The sequence below is a fragment of the Pelecanus crispus genome, chromosome Z, assembly GCF_030463565.1.
Source record: "Pelecanus crispus isolate bPelCri1 chromosome Z, bPelCri1.pri, whole genome shotgun sequence".
Lineage (NCBI taxonomy): Eukaryota > Metazoa > Chordata > Aves > Pelecaniformes > Pelecanidae > Pelecanus > Pelecanus crispus.
The window spans coordinates 4,805,058-4,822,530 of NC_134676.1; the positions used below are offsets into that span (position 1 = coordinate 4,805,058).

The 17,473-nt window shown below is 44.6% G+C and overlaps 1 protein-coding gene across 1 annotated transcript in view; it reads left to right on the plus strand.

Moving 5' to 3' along the window:
* The window catches only part of LOXHD1 (lipoxygenase homology PLAT domains 1), a 155,214-nt gene that overhangs the window by 39,540 nt on the left and 98,201 nt on the right, over positions 1 to 17,473 (plus strand). Inside the window, exons 5-11 of the mRNA XM_075726325.1 lie at positions 4,457 to 4,555; positions 6,095 to 6,243; positions 8,847 to 8,970; positions 10,708 to 10,958; positions 11,930 to 12,065; positions 15,143 to 15,303; positions 16,350 to 16,436. Of these exons, the coding sequence (XP_075582440.1) occupies positions 4,457 to 4,555; positions 6,095 to 6,243; positions 8,847 to 8,970; positions 10,708 to 10,958; positions 11,930 to 12,065; positions 15,143 to 15,303; positions 16,350 to 16,436 (1,007 nt within the window). The remainder of the gene's footprint in view (positions 1 to 4,456; positions 4,556 to 6,094; positions 6,244 to 8,846; positions 8,971 to 10,707; positions 10,959 to 11,929; positions 12,066 to 15,142; positions 15,304 to 16,349; positions 16,437 to 17,473) is intronic.

The following is a 17,473-nucleotide window of genomic DNA, read 5'->3' on the forward strand; positions in this document are numbered from 1 at the left end:
GTGCCCTGCAGGAGGTGATAACTCTAGGTAATGAAGCATGGTCGACTTTGATTCCCTGCCTAAATCTGGTGCTCCTGCTGCTACAAACTCAGCAGCTTGTGTGTAAACGCCCTATCTGATGCCCCAAATAATACTAGCTACAAGATTTCTTTAGGCAATTCCATCCTATGGCATTTCAGGTGACCGTGATATCATATTGCTAAATAAACCCCATTAACAGATGAATATCAGATGGCTGAGCAGTCAGCTGCAGCTTGCAGGTGGAAGGATTTGGCTGGGATGTGTCCATGCCGTTTCCATGGTTGGAGGCAGGAGGGAGGTTGCCTGAGAGCACCAGGGGTGCTGGGGCTGGATAAAAAGATCCTGGGTGAGGTGTTGGGGTAGTGTTGCACCCGGGCTCTTTGGGATGGAGATGGCAGTGGGACCAGCCTAGAAGGGGTAAACGGGGTGTGGGGGGTAGGAGGGCTGCAGCCCCATGCCCGCCATCCCCTGGGAGCAGTGCTCTGAGTGCCTGTGGCATCGCAGCCCTTCACCGAAATAAACCACTTGGCTCTCAGTGGAAAGAGCCTGACTCTAACCCACAGTGTGATATTAATCTTCCCTCTTAGCTGTTGAAAGCCGTGGCTGAGTTGATTAGTAACAGACAAGCTGCTTGACTGTCACACCTCTGCTAAATCAATGCAGGGGGGGTCGTATCAGTTAGTGCCACCCCACTGCTTCCCAGAGATGGCATCCTGGCAATGTCTCCGAATGCCTTCTTGGGCCAGCTTTGTGTGCGTCAGCACGTTGGATAAGAGATGTCAGGGGCAGCTGGTTTGTCTCTAATGAAGCAGACACCTTGCTGTACAGAAAAGGAAGGTGCCGCAACCACACAGGACATTAGCGCTTATGAGTTGCAACGGGGAGAGGAAAGACAGCAGAAAATAGTTACTGCTCTTGCTACTGAATTTTTGTTAGCTCTTCTGCTCTTGGCATCTTGCAGTTCGTGCCTCTGAAGTTGCTAATTTCACTTCTAGGAAAGCTCCCCTCTCCCTGCCTGTGCTGCAGCGAGCCCGCACTGCTAGATGGAGTCACAGCTTTTACCAGCCGTACATTAGCATTTTGCATGTTCTCAGTGCTAGGAGAAGCATTCAGGAAAAAAAAAAAAAAAAATATCCAGGCAACATCTTGATCTCTGTTTTGCAGATGAACTCAGAGTCATGTATTGAGATGAAAAAAATACCAACTGGGTATTTTTGAAAAGATGATGTTACTGTTTTAAATAATGCATGATTAAGGGCTTACAGGAGAGGGAACAACATCCACCCATGCTTAAAATGAAGAGTCCTTGACTTCAGCCAGATCTCTGCCTGGCTGCAATGAGAGCCTTTTCCTGCATGCTTCTAGCAGCTGAATCCTTGCTGTCTTTTTGAGATGTAGCATCCCTTTCTATTTAAATTTGCACATCCACCATGTAATTCTGTAAGATGTGCTGAGGTATGAAGCACAGAAGGACCCCTGAGCAGAATGAAGAGCTACTCTCTCTGCTGCAGCTGAATGTTGAAGTGCTCAGGGAGGGAGAGAGCGCTGGCAAAAATTCAGCACGGCTCAGGATTGATCCTGTTTGCTTCCTGAAGATGAAGGAACTAAAATTGTCCCACATGCAGAGCTGAGCTGGGCAGGGATGGGGACTGGCTTGAGTGCGCACAGTTTCAGAGTTGGGAATGTATGAAAAAAAAATGAAGGGGAAAACCTGGTGAGCACACACTAGGCGTGATTCTGTGGTTTGCGAAGCAGGGATATGCTATGACCTAAGCCAAGGACCGCTAATGCTCTTGGAGTAGCTCTGCCTGTGGAAACACACCTGCGAGGAGCACGGAGAAGCGGCATGCAAGCACGTACCATGCACCCCAGCCTTGCCTATACTTCAGAGGACAACATCAAACCCTTGCAGCACAGTGGGCTGTGATCGCCACCAGCCCAAAGTGATAACCCAACGCATTGCCCATCTCTGCAGGATCAGGAATCAGCTCTGTCAAGGGGGTCTCCACGCTGACACTCCGACAGCAACGTCGTGTGTGTGGAGAGCCCTTGGGAGCACTTGGTGTTCTGAGCAGGTTGTCAAATGATGTCATTATAAACCTTAGATCTGAAATATAGCGATGCTGAGAAACGTTTCAAGGTGTTGAGTCTGGCAAATAATTTTACCAGCATTTTTCTTGCTGACCAGATGTATTTCTACAGAAGCTGTACAAGGTGCCCTTCCTGCCCTGTTTTTGGTCACTGTTGCTGATTGCTCTTCATTGACTTGTTCTGTACACGTCCTCCTTGGCGCTCTGCATGTGTTCAGGCACCCTTCTAGTCTATACTTCAGAGGCATAAAGCCTGATCCTACCGGCATAATCTAACTTCAGCCGCTGATGCTTGTCCTTTTGTGGATCCTTTTATCCTGCCAGGCTCCTCTGGCCCCTAAAAAGTGGAGTGAAAAATTAATTGGTGAAATCAAAATAAATATTCTAGATGAGGTGCAAGGAGCAAAGCTTCTTGAAGAATGTGTTCTGTGATTAAAGACCTCAAGGTACAGTGGGTCACTTTTAGTTACAGCAGCTTAGTGGCCAAAGGGGAGCTGTAAATTCCACCATCTCCATCCCTGGCTAATGCAAATGAAATCCTTTGGTGTTGGTGTATCACAAGCAGGTTGTAAGAACTCTATGAACTGAAACAAAAGAGTTAAAGATAAACATTAAGGCATTTTCTCCCTTGACTGAGCCTGGCTCTACCTTCCTCTTGTTATTTAGTATTTATTGCGCTTTTATCATTATTATTTGTAATGGCATGTTTTGTGATGGGGCGCCAAGAATGTCAGCTTGATTTTTAGCCTTTTCAGAGCACATTCATTAAACCGTGACAGGTGATTTTCCCTTCTGTTTGGGCTCTGCCCTTGTACTCCTCACCCTGGGAGCTGAGCACATCTTTATAATTCAGGGGATGGTCCAACAACCGCTTCTCATACGCTTGCTCTCACATCCTCTGCCTCAGGGGGAGCATGTGCACCGAAGTGTCTGCTGTCTTTTAGAATAATTTTTAATGTACACTGATTATGGTGGAGAAGGCAGGTGACCTGCTCTGGGAGTGGTAACCCAGCATTTGTGATGGTCCCTAGCTCCTGAGGGAATTCATTTCTGGTGTTGGCTGGGAAGCCCAGACAAGCTTCTCCCCTAACTTTGCACCTGCCAAAGGGAAAAAGTTGCTCACCATCGATCACGGTGCAAAGAGTTTTATTTTTGCAAGGGAGGTATGTGTGATGTGGCCTGCGCGTTTGTCCCTTTTGCCGAAGCAGCATGCTCAGGACTCGGAACTAAAGAGGTGATGTAGGACAGAGCTTGCAGTATCAGCCAAGGCTCAGTAATGCAGGGTAGAACAGATACTTTGTTGAGGGCATCTATGAGGTCATGTAATGTTCAGTAGTAGATTTTGCATTAATATTTATCAGTCTTGTTTTGTGTCTTGCTGTCTGTCTCCAGCACTGGTTCTGCACAGACAATACAGCACTAGAATGTCTGTCATGTCTGATTTTGCTTGGAGGAACAAGGTAGTCAGGTAGACTTCAGTGGTAGATTTTGAAAGTTGCTCATGTTTGCCCCAAATATAGCCACAGTGAAGGCCGTGAGGGTTTCTCACTGGTTTCAGAAGCAGGTGAGCTCACCCTTGTTGTCCTTTGGAGCCAAGTTAGACCCATCCTGATCCCTCTGAAGGGATTTGCTTCTCAAACTCACTGACACAGCATGTGTAAAATGTTCATGGTGTGGCTCACCCATATGATTTTTGTGTTGCTTGGTGCCACACAAGATGTAGCTTCATAGTGTCACCGCTCCTGGGCTTTACTCCTGTTTCTCCATTAAATGAAAAGGACTGGTTTTTATTTTTTTTTTTAAACTGGGCAGGTTAGCAGGGCGGTCACCTTCAAATTTTTATGCTCGTGCAGTGTGACTGACCTTTCCTCAAAATACTTCTTGTCACCAACCAGGCTTAATACAAGCTAAGCTGAAAAAATAGCTCTAGGATAGCATTCAGACCAGAGGGGTCAGGTCTGAGCTTGGGCAGATGGCTGGCTCTGTAACTCACTGACGTTTTGAAAAAGCAAGGCTGGTGTGTAGGTCCAAGTTCATTTAATGGCCATGTATCAACATCAAAATTTGCACCTTCTTCTCATCTATTTCAGCTTTCAATGTCAAGGCCAGGAACTGAGTGACCTTTTCCTCTTGCCCAGGGCAGTGGCTATCCAAAGCATCAGAGCTCTGCCTATGGATTTTATTCCTCTTGTGGAGGAGAGTGTCAATGTACGGGATCTAGGAGCCATGGTTCAGGCATGCTTTCAAGATAACATCAGCACCGCCTGAATTGGTTTGTACTATTATGTTTTCTATCAAACCATTGAGTTGTTAATGTATTGGGCTTTCTGCCTCTCTCCTTGCAGTCAACAAATACGTGGTCCGAGTTTTTACGGGTGAAGTTAGCGGCAGTGGAACAGATGCGGATGTCTTCATTAATATCTTCGGTGAGAAAGGAGACACAGGTATTCAAATGCAAATAATTTCCTAAAATATTTCTTCCTGCTCGGCAGGCCTGCGACCTGAACAACACACAGCAGCAATCTGGCAAATGCAGAATAATTTGGCTGAGTGAAAGGCACAATAAATGGTGTTAGCTCTGGGGTTTCTCACATCCACAGCTTCTGGAAGCTTCGTCTGCAGAGCAGTAGTCGTAGCTGAGCTGTGAGAAGGACTGAAGTTACCTACCACCAAAAAACCCAAACCCTAGGAAAATGCAGGATGAACCACCAGCATAAATAGTGCAGTAAGTGCAAGTCTGCTGAGGGATCCAACACAAATGTGTATTTACAGGGCATGCAGTGAAAGCTGCATGTCCCATCTGTCTGTGGCCCTGGGTGGATGAAGCTGTCCTTTCAGTGTGGCACAGGCTGTGGCTGAGCCTGCTTGGCCATGTAAAAAGATCATCTAACCAAGGTTTATATTAGCTGGCTTTAAAGTAATGGTGGTAGCTTTTTTGTTTGTTTTTTTTAAATCTAGACTGTACTACAACAGTGGCCTAGGAACTTGAATTTGATTTTTTAAAAATATTTTTAACTGAATAATACTGAAAGATGTGCCCAGACTCTCTGGGTCATGTCATGGAGAAGAGTGGGCGGAAATTCCTGGAGACCCAGCTAGCAAAGTCTCTCTCTTCTATACTGCACCTATCCTGTCAAATTCAAGAAAAAATGACATGTCTGCCAAATGTCCTTGAACAGATTATGAAACCTAGCGGATAGGTCTCATCCTTGATTAATTCTCCCGACTTTTACAAGGGGATTCATCTGATCTTACTGGAGACAGCTGAAATTTAGAGTTTAAATCTAAGCTGGTTGTCCAGGCACTCTGTCATATCTACATAGAGGAATAACACCCCTAGAAAATGATTCATCCCCTTCCAAGGTAAGTGGGATGAATTGTCCTCTGACACCTTTCCCTGCACTGGTGCCTTGGGCAGGTTCAATCCCACCCGCAGCATCGCTCGCACAGGAACAGCGTTGGTTGCAACTGGGGTCAATGCTTTAATACTTTTCATAAAGACAAGCTCCTGTGAGATCAGGAAGAGCCAATACCCCTGGTTGGGTCCTAATTTGAAAAGAAATCCTTCCTGTGCAATGCAGTAAAGAATCCTATGTCCTGAAATGACAAAATCTGCAGCTTGTGACCAAAGTCTTTTTTAAACAGTTTGGAGATTTTTAAAGACATTAAAAATAAAAGGGAAATGTGGTGGTATGAAAAAAAGATGCAAGAGCCATCTGGATATATATTTCTGAAAACTCTGAGAGCTGTAAGTAACTGTGACATTACAGTGAAAATCCTGGTCTTTTGTGTGCTCAAGAAAAGGTACATTTTTTATTAGAATATAAAGTCCTCTGCCTTTACCTTGAATCCTGGTTGCAGAGAGCTGGTACCTGGAGAATATTTGATTAAATCAGTGGTGACATTCCTAAATATTTGCTTCCTTACAAACACGCATATGCCAGTAACCCTTTCCTCCTTGGTTCTTCTATATTTTTTCTCAGGTGTGAGAAAACTGGACAATGACAAAGACAACTTTGAAAAGGGAGCAGAAGACAAGTTCACACTCGATGCTCCAAATTTGGGAAGGTTAAGGAAAATTAATATAGGTCATAATAACAAGGGTGGCTCTGCTGGCTGGTTCCTTGCAAAGGTTAGTTACTCCTGAGACGTTTAACGTAAGCATGTTGTAGGATCAAAATGTCTCACTTACCCTCTCAGTAGTCTGATGCCAAGAAATGAAAGGATGTTTGCTGGTGATACAGGTTCCTGGTTACTGAGAAAGGCACAAATCAAGTTTTCACCTTTCCAGAAGTCTCCTCTCCAGCACTTGCTTTTTCTGCAGAGCAAAGGGGGGCTGATGAAGTGCTGGCAGCAGCCTGCTGCATGCCACTGTGGTGCATCTAAATCAGCTCCAGCAGATTCAAATTGAGCAGTTAGAAAATGAGGGACACTCTGGGTTTAGGTAAATTGTTGAGCATCTCAGGCGACTTTATGGCAGTGAGAAAATCCGATTGTTAAGACTTGAATTTGTGTGCTCTAATAATATTTCTTCTGTCTCAGTCACTGCAGTTTCTTTGACAGATGAGAGGGAATTCTCCAAGCCGGGTCCTCCAAGCCCCCCCCCACTCTGTTGACTTAACTCATTACCAAGACAGTAAAGATACCAGAGTCTTAAGAAATATCTGTTGCATCTGTTTACGCTGGAAATTTGCAAAGACTTGTAGCTTGGCCAAATTTAAGTGATTTATTGTTGGCACAGCAAAAAAGATATACCTGCCACAAAGATCCTTTTCTTCCACTCCCACTTTCCTCCTCATTTTAATCTCCTGCTCTAAGGTGTGAAGGTATTGCAGCTTTTAGTGAAATGGTTGAAAGAGTACTTTAAAAGGAGAAATCTATGACTCTTTCCTCTAATCTCATTTTCTTTCCTCTGCTGGTGTAGTTTAACACAGCTGGCTTTAATCCACTGAAGATCTGACCCCAAATTTGTAAATGCTAGATAACAGGGTGGTTTGATGCATTACAAATGCAAATATTAGCACATGCTTTTCCACCGTCACCATACGCTGCACTAAAAGTTATTATGTTGGTTGTCCATGAAAAATGCAGAAGATGAAAACCAGAGCTGTTGTGCTCCCTGTTATAAATAGGGGGGAAAACCCATGGAAAAGGAACCTCACCTTCACATTACAGATGCAGTCTACATGACATAATTTTTGATGTTGGTTAGGTTGCCTAAGTCCCAAAGCCTGAAGCAGCGACTAGTTGCAGCCAACACATTAATCCTATATTCTGCCACAGGAACCACTGAGATGTTTGTGATTAAGTAAAAGGCAACTTTTGCCTTGCCAGTTCAGCTGGAAGCTTGGAGGAGTGAGCTAAAACATAGCCCAGTTATCTTCTACTGTTGGTAGATGTTTTTCTCTAATGTGCTCCAATATTTGGGGACTCTAGCTCACTCCTGGATGAACTTGCTAAACATCATCAGAAGTTCTTCTCAGGTGTCCTGGGTTTTCCATGTGGCTTACACTCAGAGCTGGTTTTCTACCTCTAAACATATGAATAAAGATATTAACAAGAACCCAGAGGATCAGCAGGTAGAGGGGAATCTGAGTGTTGATATTTCTTCTGAACTTCATATATTTTAGTCTCTAACACTCCAGCACAACACTGCTGTCTCATGCTGACAATCCCAGCCCTGGCAGACACTTCTGTCCATGTTTACCGAGGTACAGTGAGAATTGGTAATGCTACAGGCAACAGCAGATTGTGGAAGGAGTGACAGGAGGGGAAGCTCTGGTTCCCAAAGAATGGTTTCACAAATCTGTCAGAAAGGACAGATTTCAGATTCTCCCTGTTTGCTGTGAAGGCAGAGAAAAGTGACAATGACTTTCTATCCCTAATAGTGAATTTTCTTTCTCTGAGATATAAGCCATGCAGGAAAGTAGAGATTTTGATTTCTTCTTTTCTGGCTGAAAATCTTCAGTACTCTTCACCGCTTGTTTAAAATACTGCAGTCACTCTATGGCAAGCTTCAGGAACCCAGAAGAAGATGTTGGTAAGAAATGCCTCAGCAGGAGGTGCAAGAAACTTCAAGTGGGTAACACCGGCTTAAAGGTGAAGACTGTTCCCTGGCTTGTGTCAGAGGAATATGTCTCTAGAGTAGGGCCAAGAGCCAAATCCTTCTAAATTAGAAACTATTCCTACCACAGGGTTTCATGGCTGTTTTTGCAATGGTTCCATCCTGGAGTAACTGAGGAGAGTTAACACGATATTACTAGGTCACACAAACTGACCCGACAGTCTTGACTTGTCCTAAAATTCCTTGGTATTATTTTAGAACAAGGCTCTAAAACTGAGTGAGAAAGAAGACAGCCTGTTCCCAAAGCAGAACAAAGAGCTGCCATTCAGCTGATGGAGAAGAGTAGCCAGCAAACGGGCTCTGGAGGGAAGGAAGACAGGCCAGCCAGCTGGTCTTGCTAGCAGAGACATCTGGTCTCATACACTGCGCGAGATGCAGATTGAGTTCACGGGATAAAAAAAGAAAAAAAAGAAGCCTGGTTTTTACTCACTGATTGTCTGAAATTCTATCAGTACTAATTAGGGTGCGGAGAGGGATCTGCTTGAGTATTGAATATATTAAATATCAGGTGAAAGTGTGTACATTAAGCTTCTTCCCTTCTGTCACCCCCTCGTGTAACACCTTTGTTTTTTCCACATGTATTTTGCAAGGTGCTGTTTCCTTTCTCTCAGGTCATTATTGAAGACATTGGCAATAAATGTGTGTACCAATTCCCGGTTGGCCGCTGGTTTGCTTTAGATGAAGATGATGGAAAAATCCAGAGGGACGTACTTGTTGGGGGCACCGAAGCCACAGGTAAAGTCACGGGCTGAATCCATGGTGGGAAATGCAAAGATACAAAGGCCTAATTAATACTACTGGCCATGGTTTTTTTAGAAGATTGAATGCCTTGTGCTCAGGGAGACCTGCAGCGGACCGTCTGCTGGTGACAGGCAGTTTTGTCTGAGGGTCCCTGGACTACCATCACATTTCCCACCTCCACATCTCACTGGTGAAGCCGTGCAGGACCTACATGCTGATTTATCGCCTGATGCACCTAGATATGGGGCTGTTGGGCAAAAGATGAAAGATCTGGCTTGTACTTCAGCAAGTTGCTCACCAGCCTTCAGAAAGTAGATGAGTATTTCCACAGTCACCAACGTGCCACGCAGTAGTGCATATTGTACTGGGGAATTATGCATCCTTTTACAAAACAAGAAAGGCAGTGCTGAGCCTTAAAACTGGCTTTTTTATTATCAAACATGGTTAGAGGAGAGACAACCAAAAGTTATGTCTCTGTTAAAAGAAACCTGGATGTAAAGTCAATAAAACAAATTACTACGAGGCAGAAGATGATTTGGATAGCATTCTGCCTGTATTTATTCATTAGCATAAAGGTAAGCACTTTGACTATGCACATAACAGCTGTTCTTTCCTTTATTGCATGGTTTTCAACATCTGCAGTGCTCATACTCCTCCCGGCATGCGTGCAGGTAAAGTGGTCTGGGTGCAGTGTCCTGACTGCAGGATGGGAAAAATCAGGAGAAAAAAATCTAAAAAAAAGTAATTAATTTACTCAAAGCTTCTCTTATTCTTTTACTATTCATGACTGTGCATTTTCTCCTGCTTTCATGCGTTTTGTTGAAGATATTCCATACACACAAGAAAACATGCCTGAGTACAATTTTTAATGTAAACTTTAAAGAAAGAGAGGATTGTTTATAGGAGAGTGGGTTCTGATGTTTCTACTTCATCCCTATTGAAATTTCTGGGTGATTTAAGTAAAGGAAGAGCTTAGCTTGCACCTCAGCTGTTTTATACATGCTCCCTAAAACACTGTTATAGTTACAGAGGTGTCTCCTTATTTGATGCCGTGACACAGCCCCAAGATATGCCCGTCAATGAGCCTACTGAGAAGTAAGGCTTGTAGGAAGAAGTGTTATCTTTCTTAGACCAACATTTAGAGCTAGAAGAAAACAGGTGAGCTTTGATGTATATAGACTTCTTTTCAGAAATACTTTTCTTTCTTCTAGCTGGGCTAATACTGCTCCCAAGCCTTGCTTTGCTGAGATCTTTAGGCTCTCAGAGTGGCAGTGAGGGTCTTCAGTGGCATCGGAGGCTGCTGGCCCCATATTTTCAGAGTTTTGTCATGCTGCAGATCTCACCACCACTGTTTAAAGCAACACCCCTCCATCCTCTAAGCATCCTCTGCTGTGTCTGCTGCTTAGTACCTCTCAAATTCAAGCGACTGACTTAGTTGCCAATTCAATTTTTTGCCTTTCTTCACCTAATCATCACCACATGGTGATAAAAAGCCCCATACTTTTTTTGAGCGAATTTGTTGCCGCAAATCTGTTTCTCTTAGACAGTCTGAAGGTAGCTGTGAGTATGCGTGGAATGAAAACAAATGAAGCGTTGCACTGTGTGTAATTCGAAAGCTAAAAAGACGAGTGGGAAACCAGTAAAGCCCAATGTAAATCCAATCAAAAATTATTACTCTCAGCCTTTTTTCCTCCCTTCCTTTCTTTCTAACTGAATTCCTGTTTCCTTCAGGTATTGTGTACAACGTTGCTGTAGTGACAGGAGATATCAGAGGAGCTGGCACAAACTCCAAGATCCACGTAATCCTCCATGGCTCCAAAGGCTTAAAGAACAGTGGGAAGATTTTCTTGGAAGGAGGTGAATTTGAGCGTGCCAGGACAGATCTCTTTAACGTGGAGATAGCTGCTCTTCTCAGCCCTCTCAGCAGAGTCACCATTGGGCATGATAATTGCGGCGTCAGTTCTGGCTGGTTTTGTGAGAAGGTGAGACTAAGTTGTTTGTCTGTAGGCAGCTGTCAGCCTGTTTCCTATTCATAACCTGACCCCAACAACCAAATACGGTTTAAAGAAAAAAAATTCTGCTTTTATTTGGATGACTATATCACAGGTAAACCAAGTCAATATTATACATAATGCATGGTGGTAGCTGATTGCCTCAAAGGCACATTACATGCATAAGTCATTCACTTGCTAATTGGGTTGATTGCCCCTTTGCAGTCACAAAGATAGAGATTACTGTTTGCCCAGTGCCAAAAGCACCTTCAGATGTTCGCCCAAGGGGCCGGATGGAAATGTAGTCTTGGATTGTGCTGAGCATTTCAAAGTTATCTTCTGTACTCAGACTTTCCTGAAGTTTTTAGATGCTGCTCTGGAGCTCAGAAAAAAAACAAAGTGGCTGGCCACAGCTGTTACTGGGGGGTAGTGGAGCAATATAATATGTGAGTTCGTGTACAAGATAAGCAGGAGCTAATGGGAGGGTGGAGAGGGAGGCAGCTGCCTACCCTGAAGCTGGGAGGAAATGCAGTTTTCCTGGAAAGCAAAATCAGCTTAGGATGTGTTTGAAGGCTTTTTGTATCTTGTGTTTCTTGCAAAACCCTACTGTGCACTGGTGTGGTGCAGGGCATGTGCTGCACACTGACACACGCTGACTCCTGCAACCACACTGCCTGCTCCTGCTCCCTTCCCCTCGTGGTGTTTTACCTTTTCTTGGTTGACCCATTTTGATGTACTTCTGGGAAAGTGGGGATAACAGGACAGGTGGGTCCTAGCTATACGCCAAATTGGGAATTGTGCAAGCAGTCCAGTTCATGTTGGTCCAGAAAATCTGATTTTGAAAGCAGGGCCAAGATCTCCAGCTCTGTCTTTGCTTCAGTTACTTAAGTTTTCAGTACCAAGGTCCTGTGGGCTGCCAGTAACAGAATAACCAAACTCACCTTCCCAGTCTCTTCTCCTAGGTGGTGGTTTACTGCCCATTCACTGGTATTGAGCAAACCTTCCCGTGTGGGAAATGGCTGGATGAAGATGAAGGAGATGGTCTCATAGAGCGGGAGCTCTACGAAATGGTGTCCCTGCGCCAGAGAAGACTGAAAAGTAGGTACAAGTGCCCAGTAGCCTCCTGTGACCCCCCTCATGTAACAGCACCTGGTGTGTCACCTATGCAACATGACATGGGTAGACTCATGGTCAAGTAGAGGCTCAAGTGAATTGAGTCCTGCATGAGTTTCGGCTTTGAACATCCTGGGTTGGGGAGTTTTAAAATGAAGCTTTTTTAAATATTTTGAAGAATTCCACTTATTTTCTTAAGGGAAGAAATTGGACCTGGCAGCCTTCCTAGGTTTACTGAGCTTAGGGCTGCCTCAGCTGCCATCTCACCTTTGCAGACAAGCCAGGCTACGTTTCTTATCACTACAGAAGCAAAGCTTTCCTGTTCCAGATGGAAACAAAACCTAAATATAATAAAAGGACAAACCTGGGGGAAAACAGGAAGAAAACCCAAACTCTCCCCACTAACTTCAACTTTTTTTGCTCTTGGCCTTAGAGAAAAAGCAGCTTAGTCCTGTCCAGCTGCCAAACGTGCCTCCCAAGGCACGCGAGCGCTGCATTTGAAGCCTCTTCTCTAGAGGGAGGCAATGGCACATGTTTGCTGGGACGTGCTGCTCCGTGTCATGCAGGGCAGCGTACCGGCACGTTCATCCATCCACACACAGCTCCAGCACCCGCCTTCGCTGGCTGGTTTTGCACCAAGCAAAACGGTTCGCTGCCGTCTCGCCTGTGCCGGTGCGTATGTGTAAGCAGAATGTTTTCATTAGGATAATAGATACAGTTTAATCCGAAGGCTTCTGGTGGGCTCCTGCTTAAACAGCAGTTCATTTAAATAAGCTTTATCTAAATGTTAGTCAGCGTTATAACCACATCGCGCCTCTGACTCGGTCCATTTAACTAAAGCATCTGCAACCTTTAACCCTCTATTATCAGCTCTGATTGTTATTGACAGGCTAATTCCCCTGCTGCCGCAGTGCAGGAGATAGACAGAGAGCATTAGCCTTGAGAAATCTGTGACCTTTAGCTGCCAGATTATAGAAGCGTAAGACTTGGAGTTAGAAAAGACCTATTATGTCATCTCGCCTATCTCCCCGTGCATACAGGACTGTCCCTTTCTGTAGAGCTGATCAAAGCTTGGTTCAACCTCACTTTGGGTATCCATGGTGAAATGGCTCCCTGCGCAGCGTTTGCAAGCTGTTCCCCCAGCGGATTGCAGCTCGACGTGTAGCTTGTATTTATTCTCAGTCTTTTTTTATCCTCCACCCCCCCCACCCCAACCTTATCTCGAATGTTATCCTGGAAACTGTTGTGTCAGGTCTAGCCCTGCCCCCGGTGTTTGTGCCCTGGGGAATATTTGCTCTGGCTCCAAGAATTTCCAAACTGCCTGGATCCCTTGATGTGAAGGGATAGGAAACAGGGGAACGTGCCCAGCAAGCCTTGGGAGGATGATGATGGGTATTTGGGGAAATGCCTGCTCGTCTCCGGCAGCTGCAGACCTAGCTCACCCACGTTTCTCCCTGTGTGGTTTCTCCCTACACCCCTCTATCAGCATTTAATTCTGGTACAAGTTCACCTTTCCCCCTCCCTGCATGCATCACTCTTCCTTTCCTTCAGCAAGAGGTCAGGGAGGCCATACCAGACAGATGAGAGAAATCTCTGGTGTCTGAATGGCCCTTGCACTTTTCCCCAGGGAGAGCAGGCTGCTTTATCACATGCCATACGCAAACTTGCCTTAGCTTCATTTCTGCTCAGATAAAACTTGCTGGTGTTTCTCAGAATGGAGTGCCCGTCAACATTTTGCATATGATTATAATAAAGGCAAAACTTTTTCTAAAAGTGAGTTCCCTCTTCCCCCTCATTTTTTTGAGTAGCTGTCACCTCTTTTTTTACAGTCAAATGCTGAGTAGATCAGTAAAAATCTAATTTATATGCATGTCATCATATTTTTATATTACATTCTGGGCTCTGAAGGTCAAGCCGTGCTCATGTGGGCTCAGGCATACTGAAAGGGTTAGCAATTCTTTCATCAGGATTTGTTAAATATTCAGCTGATGTCTGAGTCAGGAAAGAAACCTGTGCCGTCTCCTGTAGGTGCTGCAAGACCTGCAGAAGTGAAACACGTTATTATCAATAAAGAATGCAGATGAGGGGCTCTTTAGAGGAAATAATGTCACCTTTGTATGTGTAACCATCCTCCGGTACGAAAACCAATGTGAAGCTGCTGCGGGTGGACTGCTTTTATAGTTAAAATGTTGGATGAAGACTTGAGAGAGAAAAATTTTGTAGCTTTGCCACGATCTTTGGGCATGTCGCTTAGAGTAACACAAGTGTTAACTAAAGTCAGGTGGGATTTAGGCATTTAAATAATTTAAAGACTTTAAAAAAATATCTTTATGTTGCTCTGAGCATGTTTGCCCCACACGATGCAGCCTGGCTAGAGATACCTCAATGGGCTCCAAGCCAGTCTATCCTGCAAAAGGCATATTTGGGGTAATTGGTCCAGTCTCAGGAAGACTCATTAGCTCAGGATGAAATCATAGAATCATAGAATCGTTTAGGTTGGAAAAGACCTTTAAGATCATCCAGTCCAACCATAAGGCTACATGGCTGTATCCATACTCCTCCTTGTTCCAGACGCAGATCATCTGGAGCAAGTTTTAGGAACTACCTGGAGCTGCATTGCACCATACGCACGTAACTGGAGACTCTTTCTCATTGACAAGAAGAAAGCTGACAGTATTTCACTGGCTTTGAAATGATCTTTGAAGATAGAGTTGTAGGTGTTGAAGAAGTACACTGAAACTACAGAGATGGAGCACATCCCTGGATTACCCTGTTAGTAATGTGTGACATAAAAGAATATGGTTCACCTGGAAAGTGGTGATTTATGGTTTTTCTCATTTTATTTTGAATGGAAACACAGAATTATATTTCCAGGCAAGCTGATTCCTGTATATCATGTAGCAGCTGATTATGTTTGTGCAGAAAAGGATAAAAGGCCCTCGTTTTCTGTCATACCATCCTGTCCTCTCTACCACCCAGGGGAAAGAATGAGAACTATGTTTTCACTAGGACACCTTTAAAAATCAGTTTCTAAACAAAATGTCTTGAACCCTTCTTTGTAGAAAGCCCTTGGTCTCTGTGGATCTGGACAAGTGACATTAAGAATGCAGGGACAGATGCCACCATCTTCTTCCAGATTTATGGAGACAAAGGGAAGTCAGATGAGATGAAGCTGGACAACAATTCAGACAACTTTGAAACTGGACAGACTGACAAGTTCATGGTATGAATCTCGTGATAGTGATAAATTTGGTGTGGTATTGTTTTCCAGGGCATTAACTTCAGCCCTGTACGGAAAATCAGCAGCATGAGATCTTTACCTCAGTAGATCCTTCTGAAGTGGAGGTGAAGTCATTCGGTTTGGTGGTGAGGCAAATGATTTCCCCACCTATAGATACGGCTTGTCTTTGCCAAGCAGGGCTTAGGCTGGTGTTCCTGGGTGCTCAGGCAGTGATGACTTCAAGTCATGGTGGTACAAAGTGCCACATCTCCTTTGTGGCTCCTGAAGCAGATAGTCTCCCCTTCAGGCACAGCCCCACTCATGTTATAGACTGCTCTACCCATTTAGACCATGCCTCTCTAAAGCTAATAATTTATCTAGCTTTCCCCCAGTGCGTATGTGGTTATTAGGTATTTACAGGAGAATTAGCAGTGGTGTTTCCTCTCCTCAGTGATCTGTTTTTCAGCCATGCTGGACATGAGCCTCCATGGATGTTTGGGGCTGAGCTCAACAGCATGTTGAGTTTGGAGGCTGGGGAGGGTCTTCTTGTGTTTAGGAACAAATATGTTTGTTTAGGAACAAATATGTTTAAAAGTTAACTGGAGACTGGTGAGAGAAAAATGGAGAAACAAAGGATTTTAATGCATGGCTGCAGCCAAAACATTTACCCGCTTTGCACCAGCAGCTGTAGATGCCTTCTGGAGGAAGCGTGGCTGTGCTTTGCAGACCCTTTGAGAAAGAGCTGAAGCTTGAGAACTGGCCTTAGTTCCTGCTGGGAAGAATGGTTTCAAGGAGCTCTCATGATCAAAAGTGTATGGGTTCAAATTACATGTTCTCCTCTCCTGAAAAGAGAGGCATCAAGCTGTCTTTGCAGAGTAGGGTTTATTACTTTTAAAGAACTTTTCTTTTTTTTTTTTTTTTTTTTTTAACTTTAGTTTTTGGCTCCCCTCTGATTTGGCTCTTAAAAGATGTTCAGAGGTGTCCTTTGTGTGCATGCTTTGCTGACTTACAGAAATGGACAATGCATTTTTTTTTTTCCCCCTCTGTAGATCGAGCTCCCTGATCTGGGCACATTTTATAAGCTTCGGATATGGCATGAGAAAAGAAATCCCTTTGCTGGCTGGCATCTGAATAAGGTGAGGGGACGGCAAGGCAAGGTAGACCTGAAAAGCCAGACTGGTCACAGAGGTGTGTGCAGTGTCAGTCCTGGGTCACTGCATTCCCCAGCTGGCAGCTGAGTTTGATGGGCAGTGGTCAGAGGTGCCTCTCTTTACAGACGGTGCTGGCCAAGGGGTGGAAGTGGAAATCCTACATGAAAATGGGATGTGAAGAGAGCACATCATAGATTCGCAAAAATATATGGGGAGAGAAGGATTCATTGCATGCTTTTTGGAGGAAATTCCTTCGCTTTCCTGTCCCTCTCATTTCAGCCCAGCTATGTATGGAAAATGGGAGCAATGGGAAATGGCAGCTCCCAGCAGCCCAGATTGATGGTGAAAATCACATTTCCCCATCCTTCCAGCGTCAGACCACTGTAGTCCCCCCTCACTGCTGCCGTGGGAGGTTTTCCTTGGTCTTCAGAAAGCTTCCTACTCTTAGACATCATTACTACTCAGAGGCAAACCTACTCCTTCTATGGCCTATTTAGGCTGGTCATAACAAAAACCTGATTATGGTAGAAATCTGTTGTATGGTGGAGTATAAACTGCCCTGAAGTGCTGACAGCCCCATTGCAGGAGGTGGACACCTGGAGGCTGGAGGAGCCTGTGTAGACTTTGCAGGAGAGAGCAGTGCTGTGCTGTTTGGGAAATAAAAAGGGTGATCTTCTGGATCCTCAGTCACATGTCCTTTGTTCTACCAGCAATGATTACCGCGCTGTCAGCCCTCACCTGGGTCTGCAAGGCAGCAAGTTCATCTCTAAGCTTCATCCATACTCCTACAGAGCTTTGAAGACGTTTTCTGCACTTAACAAAACATAAACTTTGCTACGCAGCCATAAATAACTGTGATGATAAATCACAATTTACCGCTTAGATATTTCTCTCGCATGCTTCTAATGACACATTCTGCTCTCCTGCATTGTCAGGGAGCTGCGAAAGCATATGCAGCCAAACAACTTCCCCAGTGGGGAGAGGGCATCAGGTACTGCTGTGTTCACCATTTGGTGGGAGAA